The sequence below is a fragment of the Brassica napus genome, chromosome C3, assembly GCF_020379485.1.
Source record: "Brassica napus cultivar Da-Ae chromosome C3, Da-Ae, whole genome shotgun sequence".
In the NCBI taxonomy this organism is placed as follows: Eukaryota; Viridiplantae; Streptophyta; class Magnoliopsida; order Brassicales; family Brassicaceae; genus Brassica; species Brassica napus.
Genome location: NC_063446.1, coordinates 39,303,742 through 39,317,331, shown reverse-complemented (window position 1 = coordinate 39,317,331; position 13,590 = coordinate 39,303,742). Strand labels below are relative to the sequence as shown.

Below are 13,590 nucleotides of genomic sequence, written 5' to 3'. Positions count from 1 at the left end.
ATAAGATAGTGGGGAAGGGATAATAAAAAGTGTTAGAGCTTAGAAATGTGAAAAGTGAATAAGAGGTCCTTAGTGGTTGAGTCTTAAGAAAAGAATGTTGTTCATTGGGTGAGTGATGTGAGTGTTTTTCATTTTGGGTTATGGGATGAATGAAATGGGTGTAGAATTTGTAATCACTTAGGAATGGGGTAGAATGATGAGAATGAATCTATGTATGCATGAGTTGCTTCTAATCTTAGATAAATTTTGCATAATGATCAAGCTCCTTGTTTTGAGTGATAACCACCCTTAAATGAAAACATTTGAACCCATCTCTTCATTCATATTAGACCATTGCTTACCTAGCCAAATGATTGAGATCATGTGCCCATTTGTGAGAGTTCACCTTGTGTGTGTGTGTGTGTGAATCAATGTGAGAGCTGATTGAAGGAACTTGTTGGTAAAGAGTATTGCAACTTGAGTAGAGGCAAAAGAGTATGGATAGGCCTAGAGAAGCTAGAGTATAATAAGGAAGATGCTCATGCTATTTGCAATGTTTTCTTTGGGATGTTACATTGAAGGTTAGAAAGTGTGTCTTTTGGTTATGAGTTCCCATTTTCAAACTTTTCTTCTAATTGACCTTGAAAGTTTACTTGTGGACAAGTAAAGTTCTAGTTTGGGGGAGTTGATATCTTATGTATTTGCATAGTTTTAGCAATCATTTTAGTTCTCAATTTGTCCATTTAGATGCATTTAGAGTAGATTTAGATGCATTGCATATACATTTGTCTCTATTAGGTGATGGAGATGCTATTTGGTGAGTTTGGAACCTTTGGAGATGGTTTAGAGACAAGAATGGTGATTTTGGTTCACAAGACGAGGTCCCAACTGCCCCAGCGGCCAACTGCAGCGGCCAAGCCAAACCGCTGGGAAAATGCACACGCCCCTGCCCCATATGTACTTGTTGCAGCGGCCAAATGACATGTCGAAAGCCAGCTGCGACACTTAGAAAAATCTGCACTTCTGTTTTTACCAACTTTTTACCCAAATTATCTTGGGTCAACCCAAGCTTGTTGGGTAGACCCAGCTCGTTTTTAGACCACTATAAATACTTTTTAGACCACTATAAATACTTTTTAGACTTAATTTTAGAGGTTATCTTGTTTTCTATCTAATCAAAAGCCACTTTTGGGTGAAAGATTTAATCTTGATCATAATTTCTTATCTTTGCTTGATTATCGTGCTCTCTAATCATGTTTAACCTTGAATCATCCATGGTTTTGGGGTTATTCATGTCTATTAGTGAGTAGACTAATCTTGGATTCATGGGCTAGGGTGATTAAGGGTGATTAGAGAAGATCTAGAGTGTTTAGTGTTAGATCCACTTGTTTCCTTGCTTGTTGAGGGTTCTCAATGCTATTTTAGTCTTGATCATACTAAAATAGATCTCTAGGCATTTCCTACCCACAAGGTGTATGATGAAATGCCTAAACCAACTCTTCAATGCTTTTAGCTTGCTTTACATAAGGGATTAGTTGCTAAAGGAGTTAAGATTGCTATTAGACTTGTTCTCCATGTTTGCTTTAGTAACATTCAACCTAAGGGATTAGATGTTTGAGTTGCTTTAGCAAAAGAACATTCATCTAGGGATAGAGCTTGTTTAGCTTAGTGTCTAGGCATAAGGAAAGTGTTTGATTGCTAGCTTGCCACCCTTAGATTGGATCTACATCACCCAAGATCAAATGCCTAGTCCCATGAGTCCTCTTGCTTCATATTGAGAAAAGAAAGATCATTACTTTATTGCATTAGCTTATTAGTTCTTAGTTCATACCATCTTTAAAACCGGATTGCACTTAGCTTAAGCATGAACTTGCATTCCCTTTGCTTTAGAATCACCTAGGATTGGTTCGACAATCTTTTATACTACATTGATTTGATCTTAGACCCTTGGAAAGTCTAGCACCAAATTGGCGTCGTTGCCAAGTTCTAGGTTGATTGTGACATTGGGATTTAGTCACTTGTTTGAGACTAAGTCACTTTTTCTTTTATTTTGTTACTGGTTCTCCTTCTTCTTCTCTCTTTGCATTTCAGGTGTATGAACTTGAAGAGCAGAGGTTCATCAAGCCTAGTTCCAAGAGTTGAAGACATTAGAGCACTTGAGAGGGAGATTGCAAGACAAAGAAGAGAAGTAGAGCAACAGGCTCACTTGCAAAGGTTGGGGTTTGATATGGAGAATCTGCCTCAAGATGGTAATGTCCTAGGAGGAATTGATCCAAGAGCTGATCATCTTAGACCACAGCACCGGCAACAACATCCACAGCGCCAAGCTAGAGCCATTGGAGCCTATGATTAACCTCACATTAATGGTCATAGGTTGGGAATCAGAGCACCAGCTGTGGAGAACAACAACTTTGAGATCAAGTTAGGGCTGCTCAACACTATAGAGAACAACAAGTATCATGGTCTTGCTGTTGAAGACCTTTTTGATCACTTGTACAAGTTTGATAAGTATTGTGGCTTGTCCAAGATGAATGGTGTTTCTGAAGATGCTTTCAAGCTGAAGCTATTCCCTTTCTCTTTGGGAGACAAGGCACACCAATGGGAGAAGACTCTTCCAAGTGCCACTGTCACTACTTGGGATGAGTGCAAGAGAGCTTTCCTAGACAAGTTTTTCTCTACTTCAAGGATAGCTAAGATCAGGAACGAAATCTATGGGTTTCAACAGAAAAGTCTAGAGAGGTTCAGTGAAGCATGGGAGAGGTTCAAGGGCTATTGGTCTCAATGTCCTCATCATGGTTTCAGCAAAGTGAGTTTGCTTAGCACCTTCTATAGAGAAGCTCTATCACAGTGCAGAAACAGACTTGATACTGCTAGCAATGGTTTCTTCTTGGGAAGAACTGAGGAAGAAGCAGAGGAACTGGTAGAGAACATGGCCAAGAGTGACTCAATCTACAGTGAGGAGCATGATAGGATCAACAGAAGTGATGATCGGCAGACAAAGAAAGAGCTGAAGTCTCTCCAAGCCAAGTTGGATCTACTTCTTGCAGAAAAGGCTAAGCAGGAGAAGATGAACTTTGTTGGTGACCAGATTCAAGAGGCACCTCCAGTGATCAATGAGGTTGATAGTTTAGAAGGCCAAGAGGAGTTGTGCTTCATCAATGCTAATGGCACATGGTACAAGAAAGAGCCCAACTTTCAGTACCAAAACAACTACCAGCAAAGGCCACTCTACAACAATCAGCAAGGAGGTTACCAAGCCAACCAGTCTCCTCAGACTCACGAAAGCTCTTCTCAAACTCAAACTCCAGATTCAAGTGTGGATTTTATGTTCAAGCAACTCTTGGAATTTCAGGCCAGAAATGAGAAGACCATGATTTATGAGTTCAAGAACATCCATGCAAAGATTGATGAGAATTATTCTGACCTCAACAACAAGTACATGCAACTTGCCTCTCATCTCAAAGCTTTGGAGAATCAAGTTGCTTCTATGCCTTCATCCTCCAAGCAGCCAATGGGGTCTTTACCAAGAAAACTAGAAAAGAACCTCAAGGAGTCTTGCAATGCTGTCTTCTCCACTACTTCTCCAAAGATTGAGCTGAGTGATCATGAGAAAGAGGAGGATGAGATTGAAAGATTAGTATGTGGAGCTGAGTTTGGGGAAGTTGAGAGATTTGTTGTAGCCACAGCTGAAGCACAAATTGTGAAAGATGCTGCCACAAAGGTTGAAGCAACGAATCTGCAAAGAACTGAGCACAAGGCTGACAACAAGCTGAAAGAGGTTAAGCTAGAGGAAGCAACTAAGGTTGAGCTATCACCCTATGATAAACTCCCTTTCCCCCAAAGAGTTCTCACCAAAGCTCAGAAGAAGGTGCTCTCTAAATTTAGAAAAGATCTTACTGATGTTGGGGTCAGGTTTCCAGAAATCTCGGGTATGCGTGAAGCTCATGTCCAGATGATGCTCATCAATGACATTCTAGACCACCAAGCTGAAGTGGCTGAGCTTTTGGACATCTCCATTATGAAGATTGATCCACCAATCCCTCCAAAGTTCCTCCCTAAGATTAAGTCTCAAGGGATGTTCACCTTGCCTTGCAACCTTGGCAAGTTCACTTTTGATGATGCTCTTGTTGATTCTGGTGCAAGTGTAAATGTGATCTCAATAGAGATGATGAAGAGCCTAGGGATTGAGAGCATGGAGCCAAACATATCTTCACTACAGTTTGGAGATTCCTCTTCTACAACTCCTATTGGTCTCATCAAGGACTTCCCTTTGAAGATTGGAGCATGCATAATTCCTATAGACCTCACTGTTCTGAAGATGGCAACTGAGAAGAGAGTCCCATTGATCCTTGGCACTCCATTCCTTACAACAGTGGGAGCTTGCATAGACTTTGCCAACAAGAAGGTCACACTCCTAAATGTGAACAAAGCTATCTCCTATCCACTACAATCCCCAAAGATGAATGCTGAGTATTGTGGAACAATCACTTGTGGAGCATCCTAAATTGAGAAGACAAAGGCTGAAGGGGTTGGTATTGAGAAAGAAAGTCTTGCTGGAGAGTCCTCTAAAGAGCTGTGTGATGCGCACTTGGAAAGTGCTAAAAAGTTGGAAGTGAGTAGAGCTACAAAGGTTGCTCATGACAAGAAGAAGATTGTGAAAGAACCTCAACCTCCACCTCTTGATAAGACTCTTCACACTCTCACTCTCCACCCAATGAAGCTTAAAGATGGGGCCATTGAGTACAAAATCAAATGCAAGGGGAGGTCTAAGTCATTCTCAAGTGCAAGGGCCATCATCACTCCTCAGCTCCAAGATGATCCAATCAAGCTTCAAGAGCTTCTCTCTCAAGTCCTCACCATCACTCTTGAAGGTGGGAAAGATCCTCCTCTTCATTAGCCAATTGGAAGGAAAGTCAAGCTAGAGACTTAAAACAAGCTCACTTGGGAGGAAGTCCCATGGTATCCTTTGTATATATCTTTATATATCTTTTTCTTGCTTTAGTGTGTTTGAATAAGCTTAGGGACAAGTTTGGGGGAATTGTAAAAACATCCCAAAGGTCATGTCGAAAATTCCAAGGTGACAACAAGTCCTCCCTCCTCATTTCCCTTCTCTTATGACAGGCAACTTCAATCTCATGCATTGCATTGTGAATAATTATTTGCATAGAAAATCCACAAAAATTGAAAAATTTCGAAAATCACAAAAATAAGCATTTAGTTGCATCATTTGCATCTTTAGGATTGAGTCTAGAAGCATTTAGATTGCATTCATGCATTGGGAGAAACCTTGTAAAGAACACATGTCTAGAACTCAATTTGACATCTTAGCTAAACATATCAAGTAGCTTAAGCATCTTTTGAAAAAAACTTGTAAGCTTCGAGCCTTGAAAACTCTTCTTGAAACTTGTTTGCTTGCTTGATGTTGGCATTGTTCTTAAGATCAGCTCCAATCTTAACTTGGCTTGAATGAACTTAATCTCTCTTGCATATGGGCACTTGCATACTTGATCATGGATCTCATACACATTTGGGTTATCTTATTAGTTCATGCCAATCTTTGTTAACCCAAATGACACTCCATACCCTACAACCCTAACCATTCTTTGAGACCAAACATTGAATTGCATGAGTGAGGCCTCTTTTGATAGTTTGTCATGTGCAAAATCTTGAGAGTATTGGGAGCGACATGGATTTGTTCTCATCTCTTGCTAGCATAGGGTCATCATTTGAGCTAGCTTCTAGGATGGTGAGTGGGGTCTTTGTTCCTTAAAGGTTTATATCTTGGGTTTGGGAAGTGATAAAGTTGAGATTGATGAACAAAATATTGTCATGAGAAAGAAAAGCCCTAGGGACCTAGAATAGAAAAATAAGAAAGCTCTTGATTGTATTGTTTGAGATCTTCCCCCTCTAAAAAAAAAATGGAGAAAAAGAAAAAGAAAAAAAGAAAGATTCAATAAGATAGTGGGGAAGGGATAATAAAAAGTGTTAGAGCTTAGAAATGTGAAAAGTGAATAAGAGGTCCTTAGTGGTTGAGTCTTAAGAAAAGAATGTTGTTCATTGGGTGAGTGATGTGAATGTTTTTCATTTTGGGTTATGGGATGAATGAAATGGGTGTAGAATTTATAATCACTTAGGAATGGGGTAGAATGATGAGAATGAATCTATGTATGCATGAGTTGCTTCTAATCTTAGATAAATTTTGCATAATGATCAAGCTCCTTGTTTTGAGTGATAACCACCCTTAAATGAAAACATTTGAACCCATCTCTTCATTCATATTAGACCATTGCTTACCTAGCCAAATGATTGAGATCATGTGCCCATTTGTGAGAGTTCACCTTGTGTGTGTGTGTATGTGAATCAATGTGAGAGCTGATTGAAGGAACTTGTTGGTAAAGAGTATTGCAACTTGAGTAGAGGCAAAAGAGTATGGATAGGCCTAGAGAAGCTAGAGTATAATAAGGAAGATGCTCATGCTATTTGCAATGTTTTCTTTGGGATGTTACATTGAAGGTTAGAAAGTGTCTTTTGGTTATGAGCTCCCATTTTCAAACTTTTCTTCTAATTGACCTTGAAAGTTTACTTGTGGACAAGTAAAGTTCTAGTTTGGGGGAGTTGATATCTTATGTATTTGCATAGTTTTAGCAATCATTTTAGTTCTCAATTTGTCCATTTAGATGCATTTAGAGTAGATTTAGATGCATTGCATATACATTTGTCTCTATTAGGTGATGGAGATGCTATTTGGTGAGTTTGGAACCTTTGGAGATGGTTTAGAGACAAGAATGGTGATTTTGGTTCACAAGACGAGGTCCCAACTGTCCCAGCGGCCAACTGCAGCGGCCAACTGCAGCGGCCAAGCCAAACCGCTGGGAAAATGCACACGCCCATGCCCCATATGTACTTGTTGCAGCGGCCAAATGACATGTCGAAAGCCAGCTGCGACACTTAGAAAAATCTGCACTTCTGTTTTTACCAACTTTTTACCCAAATTATCTTGGGTCAACCCAAGCTTGTTGGGTCGACCCAGCTCGTTTTTAGACCACTATAAATATTTTTTAGACTTAATTTTAGAGGTTATCTTGTTTTCTATCTAATCAAAAGCCACTTTTGGGTGAAAGATTTAATCTTGATCATAATTTCTTATCTTTGCTTGATTATCTTGCTCTCTAATCATGTTTAACCTTGAATCATCCATGGTTTTGGGGTTATTCATGTCTATTAGTGAGTAGACTAATCTTGGATTCATGGGCTAGGGTGATTAAGGGTGATTAGAGAAGATCTAGGGTGTTTAGTGTTAGATCCACTTGTTTCCTTGCTTGTTGAGGGTTCTCAATGCTATTTTAGTCTTGATCATACTAAAATAGATCTCTAGGCATTTCCTACCCACAAGGTGTATGATGAAATGCCTAAACCAACTCTTCAATGCTTTTAGCTTGCTTTACCTAAGGGATTAGTTGCTAAAGGAGTTAAGATTGCTATTAGACTTGTTCTCCATGTTTGCTTTAGTAACATTCAACCTAAGGGATTAGATGCTTGAGTTGCTTTAGCAAAAGAACATTCATCTAGGGATAGAGCTTGTTTAGCTTAGTGTCTAGGCATAAGGAAAGTGTTTGATTGCTAGCTTGCCACCCTTAGATTGGATCTACATCACCCAAGATCAAATGCCTAGTCCCATGAGTCCTCTTGCTTCATATTGAGAAAAGAAAGATCATTACTTTATTGCATTAGCTTATTAGTTCTTAGTTCATACCATCTTTAAAACCGGATTGCACTTAGCTTAAGCATGAACTTGCATTCCCTTTGCTTTAGAATCACCTAGGATTGGTTCGACAATCTTTTATACTACATTGATTTGATCTTAGACCCTTGAAGAGTCTAGCACCATTAGTCGTACATTAGTCGTTACATTCGACGTTAAATAGTCGTAAACTGGCCGTATATATTACGACGAATTAACATCGATCTTCGTCGTAAAAGGGTCGTAAGTCGAAAATCGATGTTAGTTCGTCGTAACATGCATGACCATATTACGTGTGTGAATATAATTTTGGGAAAAAAATATTTTTAAGTTTAAATTAAAAATGTATAAAATTAGAAATTTATTTAAAAAAAATTAAAAATCTAGAATTTGGAAAATTTAAAGAAAAATCTAATATATCATAAAACATAATATCCAAAATATAATAATATTCAAAATATAAAACCGAAATAAAACCTAATTATTAAGGTTGATCTCATCGAAGAGCTGGGAACTATGGTGCTCGGTCTGTTGCGCTATATCCGCCTGCTCTTCCGGAGTGGGGTCGGGGCGTACAGTTTGCCACATCTATGCAAGAGTCGGGTTTGTCTCTACAATAACATCGAACATCACCGCCACGTCCCTAATGTGGGTCATGTTGGCCCGGTTGTCCGTCCAGAGCTCCGATATGACTTGGTTGGCAGACGTAAAATCTGTCCGGAGTTGAGAATCATCCTGCATTCTTGCACCATATTCAGATCTCGCCCTCGGGAAATCATTCATTGTACCGATCCCGACCATCCGTCCCATTTTCTTTGGAACAACATTCATTCAATTAATGAAATGAATATTAGTACATATATAAAATTTAAAAATTAAAATGTATATAAACATAGATTTAAAAGATTGAATACTTTACATGCTCAAAAATTTTATCTTGTTCGACGGTGGACAACTGGACCGATTCGCCTTCCGGATTTTGTTGCGACATTTTGGTCTGGAACTCCTGGATCCGAGCCTCCACATCATTGTAGATCATTTATGCTTGAGGATGCACAAACATCCCATCAGAATGCTGGTGTTTCATCTTGTAAAGCCGGGAAAGAGATGGTGGTGCTCCTTCTTGAGCAGCCTACAAAAATATTTAAATTAATTAAACTCATGCATTCAATAAAAAATTAATTAATAATTTTGAAATTTAAGAAAGATCGAAGATTTACATTTTGTAGGACCTTCCCAGCGTGTGGGGTAAGTGTGGGGGTATAGGAAAATTTCCATGAGCATCACGCGTCAACCCAGACGCGGAGCAACAGAGGGAATTTTGAACTGACTTAGGCCAATTCCAATAAGCCTTCAAGCCAGTCCAAATGTCATCGCTGACGTAGACGGGTTTTGCCTTATCCCCTAAAACCCTCCACTTCTCCTTCCAATCCCCGAAATTGTTCTTCAGGCGAGCCATCGCCTTAGCGTTGAACGCTGCCTTCACCTTCTTGTTGACATCAATAGATCAAACCTAATTTAATTACATACTAAACTAATTTCAAGCCTTATCTAATTTCATCCTAATCTAATCACCTAAAACTAAAAGAAGAAAAATTACATGTAGAGAGAGGAGGGGAATTCGATGTTAGAGAGAGGAAGGAGCAACGAAATGGCTTTGGCTATCCGGGTTTATATAAGGATTTAGGTTACGTCGTAACGACGTCGTAAAGTTACGACAAAAAAGGGACGTAACTGGAATTACGACGAATTAAAGACAACACATGCTTTGATATTACGACGAAATAACGACGACATGTGTTTTCCCATTACGACAAATTAAAGACGACCCGTGTTTTTTTTTACGACGAATTAGGGACGACTAGATATTAACAACTAATTTACGATGACCTTTTTTATACGAAAAATGCTCTGAGAGATTTATCAAACCCTGAGGATTCATCTGAAAAAACTAAATTTTCGGATTCATCTGAAGAAACTAAATTTTCTCAAGTTTCTTGTGAGGAATCCTCAAGCGTCAGTTAAATCTCTCAAAGAGATTTGAAATCTATTTTAAGAGTTTTAAACTTGTGCATTTTAGGAATGAGAGTGGTCCATATTTATAGGCACGAATCTAAGCGGTCGTCGTAAAAGCAAAGTAAATTTACGACGAAGTAGAGACGGATCATGTATATTCGTGCCTATGTCGTCGACATCAGGACAAATTTATAGGATTCATCTCTACTTCGTCTTAAATTTACTTCGCTTAGATTACGACGAAGTAGGGACGATTTGTGTTTATACCCTCAAACCGAAACCCCAAAAACTATAAGTTATACACTTCTAAATCCCAAACTACAAAGTTTCATAACTTGTTTGAACGTTTAATTTTTTTTTTAACATTAAATTCATATTTAAGCAAGATAATGAAAATGATAATGCAATATCAATGAGTCTAACAAAAAATTGAAACACAAATTAAGTTGTAAACTGACATAACTAAAATTACTCTTCATGAGAACCATCATTCGGGTCATCATTTTCTTCAAACTCATCTCATGAAAAGGAATTCTCTTTCCATACACATCTCTGGTGGAAGGTTGTATGGCGTCAGGATGACTGGCCACAGTGATTATTGTCTTCCAGATATTCCAAAAGGACTAAATCCATTTATGCACAATCCAAGATAAACATTGCGAATGTTGCTTACAAATCTTTGTGTACCGAATTCAAATGTTTCCATGCTTTTACATCTGACGGATGATTGATCTCGCCTTCCTTCTGAGTATGTTTTGCATGCCATATCATCGTTGCTGCAGTCTTTTCAAATTGATATAATCTCTTCAGTCTATCCGTAATAGGTAAGTACCACATCCGCCCTATTCTGCCCACGTCCTTGCGGTTTATATCGTGGCTTCATGCAAAATTTACACTCTAACAATTCTGCATCTTCCCTCCAGTAGAGCATACAATTGTTTATATACACATCTATCATCTCTGAAGGTAAGCCAAAACTATGAACCAGTTTCTGAATCCCATAATAAGATACAACACACAAATTATCTTCAGGATAATACTCTTTAAACAACTCAGCCCATGCATCCATACAAACTTCAGGTAAGTTATGATCAGTTTTTATATTCATCATCCTAGTTGTCAATGATGATTTAGAAAGACCTTCTCTACAACCTTCATAAATTTGCTGATTAGTTACGGCTAGCATTTCATAAAATCTTTTTGCATCCAAGTTAGGCCATTTTACATTTTCTACTTCCTCTATTACTGAGGTTATTTCACGAAATGCATCCTATCATGATCTACCATCTGATCCTCTCAAGGGTAACTTTCAAAAGGCAAATGGCTTGGTTCATTTCTATTATGAACATTTTCAAACTGATTACTACTACTAGTTTCATTCCTACTATCTTTGTGTGCATACATCCAACTCCGAAGCTGGAGTATATCCTCTATTTATTATATGTTTCCAAATCATTTCACTAAGAGCAAACTTAGTATTCTTGCATTTACGACACTGACAAAACATTTTATCCATTTTTTTTGCGTGAGAGACGTATTTCCGGCCTGGTACATGAATATCTCAGCCCTATTGAGAAATTCATTTGTCACTCTTCCCGCGTAATCTTTGTGTGCATACATCCAACTCCGAAGCTCATAGATATCTCGAGACATTTTTTTAACTCATCTTTCGGTTTTTTCTTCTGCATCTTAAGAATGAGAAAAGAGATAGCATATTTATAGAAAAATTTCGATTTTGGTAGGTGGGAATGTCTCTACCAATTTACATTCACCATAAATTTTAGTACTAATTTACAACTACATGCCTCGTTATAGGATTGTTAACTAGATGGAAACTGTTCGACGTAAAATGGTTATAAATTAACGACTTTGTAACGACGAATTTAATAGGTCGTCGTAAACTAGTTGTGACTCTACAACTAATTTACGACAAAACGCTTTCGTAGCAAAATTATGATTTGATCGTCTAAAAGTCGTTATTTTACGACTAATTTACGATGGAATTTTGTTGTACCAAAATTAGACGATTTCAATTTTCGTCGTTAGTTTGTCGTAAAATTACGACGCCACAATTGTAGTCGTAACGCGTAGTTGTTATGACCATATTTTCTTGTGTGAAAGCCCCTTTGGTCCAGTGGTTTGACCAAAGGTTCATTAATGCTTCTACACCAGGAAGTCTGAGTTTCAATCCCCGGAGAAAGCGGAATTATGTGAATTAAAAGAAAAAAAACTTACAAGAGATCTACAACATGGCGCAAGGAGTACCGTCAAGCGTGGATCTGATAGGGCGGCTCAAGTGGTGCAGTTAGGCGTTAATCCTCATACGGCAGATAGAATTGTCGGCCGTAGAATCGTCTATGAAAAAATAAAAAAAAAACTATAAAGGTAAATGTGTGTTTCACTTTTTTTTTAATCGTTGTTGTTTGATTAGGTAAGGTTATTGTTACAGTATTTGGGTAACCTTATCTTAGATATTAAAAGAACGAAAAACACACTTGCACACGTTTTGGATTCGAATTGGAATGTAGTATCTTTCTAAAACTGTCAAAATCTATTTCTCATGATTTGACATCAAAGACTTGAAATTTCAACTGCACGTGTTACTGTATTACCTCATTCCTAGAAAAGCATAACTTTTTTAACTGTTGTTAACTTAATGGGACATCAACTTCTCAGGACTTAGCACTAGGAGTCGTGTTGGATTTTTTTAGACATCGGTTTCAATTATCATATGATAGCAGCTTTGCCTGTGGAGTCTGTCTTATTATACAGTCACCAGTTTATGGTGGTTACTTTTCTTTTCACATATATTATTATGTCTCGTTTTCACCACATTTATCTTTTCTTTCTGGAGTAAAAACTATATCTTGAAGTTTAGCAGATAATAGTCCTGTCTCATTTTATATCCTTCTTGTTTCTTAGTCTCCATCTCATGGAAGATTAGTATGATAAACTTGGATTTAGAAATGATTACTGTTTGATCTAATAATTAGGTCTTACCAGGAGTGGAAGTAGTCAAATCCTTGGGATACTTGATAAGATAAAAACAACAGTAATACTATTTTAAACTTGTTTATTTAAAAATCTGAAGCATATTCATAGGACTTCTTCCACTAGATAACATTTTTATATGTTGGATATGATATGTGATGTGAAACTAAAAACAATGTTTCTTCTTTAGATTGTGTGGATTAATTTCCACATTGTCTCCATATTTTAACATATGATTTGATAAATTATATTCACATTATTACTTATATAAAAGTATTACATAAAATAAAGAAAACACATTTATGACAATTATAATTTTTTTTTTAAGTTTTGTATTATTATAATTGTTAACTAAGTTCAAAATTTTTATAAAATATGTCTAATTGTTCGAAAAAATTATTTCGTATGTCTCAGAAGCATATCTAATTGTTCGAAAAAATAAATTTCCGTGACATACGAAACAAATCACAAATACCTTAAAAAATCCGGATATCCGATCCGTGCCCATATGCCTAACTGCACACAAAGAATTAGCGGAAACTATATCCAATCTCTTCTCCTCTCATCCATTAATTAAAAGCTTAATTGGATAAAGGCTTTCTTTATTATTAATATCACAAAGTTTGATTTGATTCATTGCTTCTGTTTGTTTCTTTTGTTGGTTAGTACAGATTTCACACGTGTCCATCATTAACACCACGTAGTCCCTGTTAATCGAAGACAATTAGTACACCTTTTTATTTGTCATATTTGTTTAGATCCTAGTTAGTTTTTCTTTTTCTTTTGCTTGTGTTGTTGAGTCTTATATTTGCAATCGTAATTTTACAAATCTAATTACTTTTCTATTGTTTTGAGCTCAACAG

At 37.4% G+C, this 13,590-nt stretch overlaps 1 protein-coding gene and 1 non-coding gene across 2 annotated transcripts; one reads left to right on the top strand and one right to left on the bottom strand.

Moving 5' to 3' along the window:
- The first annotated feature begins 2,206 nt into the window (after window positions 1–2,206).
- Window positions 2,207–4,876, top strand: LOC125583072. The gene is made up of 4 exons (XM_048749619.1): window positions 2,207–2,283; window positions 2,353–2,515; window positions 2,570–4,384; window positions 4,493–4,876. The coding sequence occupies exons 1-4, from the start codon at window positions 2,207–2,209 to the stop codon at window positions 4,874–4,876; spliced, it is 2,439 nt and encodes an 812-aa protein (XP_048605576.1).
- On the bottom strand, window positions 2,672–2,778 carry LOC125584631. Its single transcript, XR_007321542.1, has one exon. It is a non-coding gene; the product is annotated as a small nucleolar RNA R71 (small nucleolar RNA).
- Window positions 4,877–13,590: the final 8,714 nt, after the last annotated feature.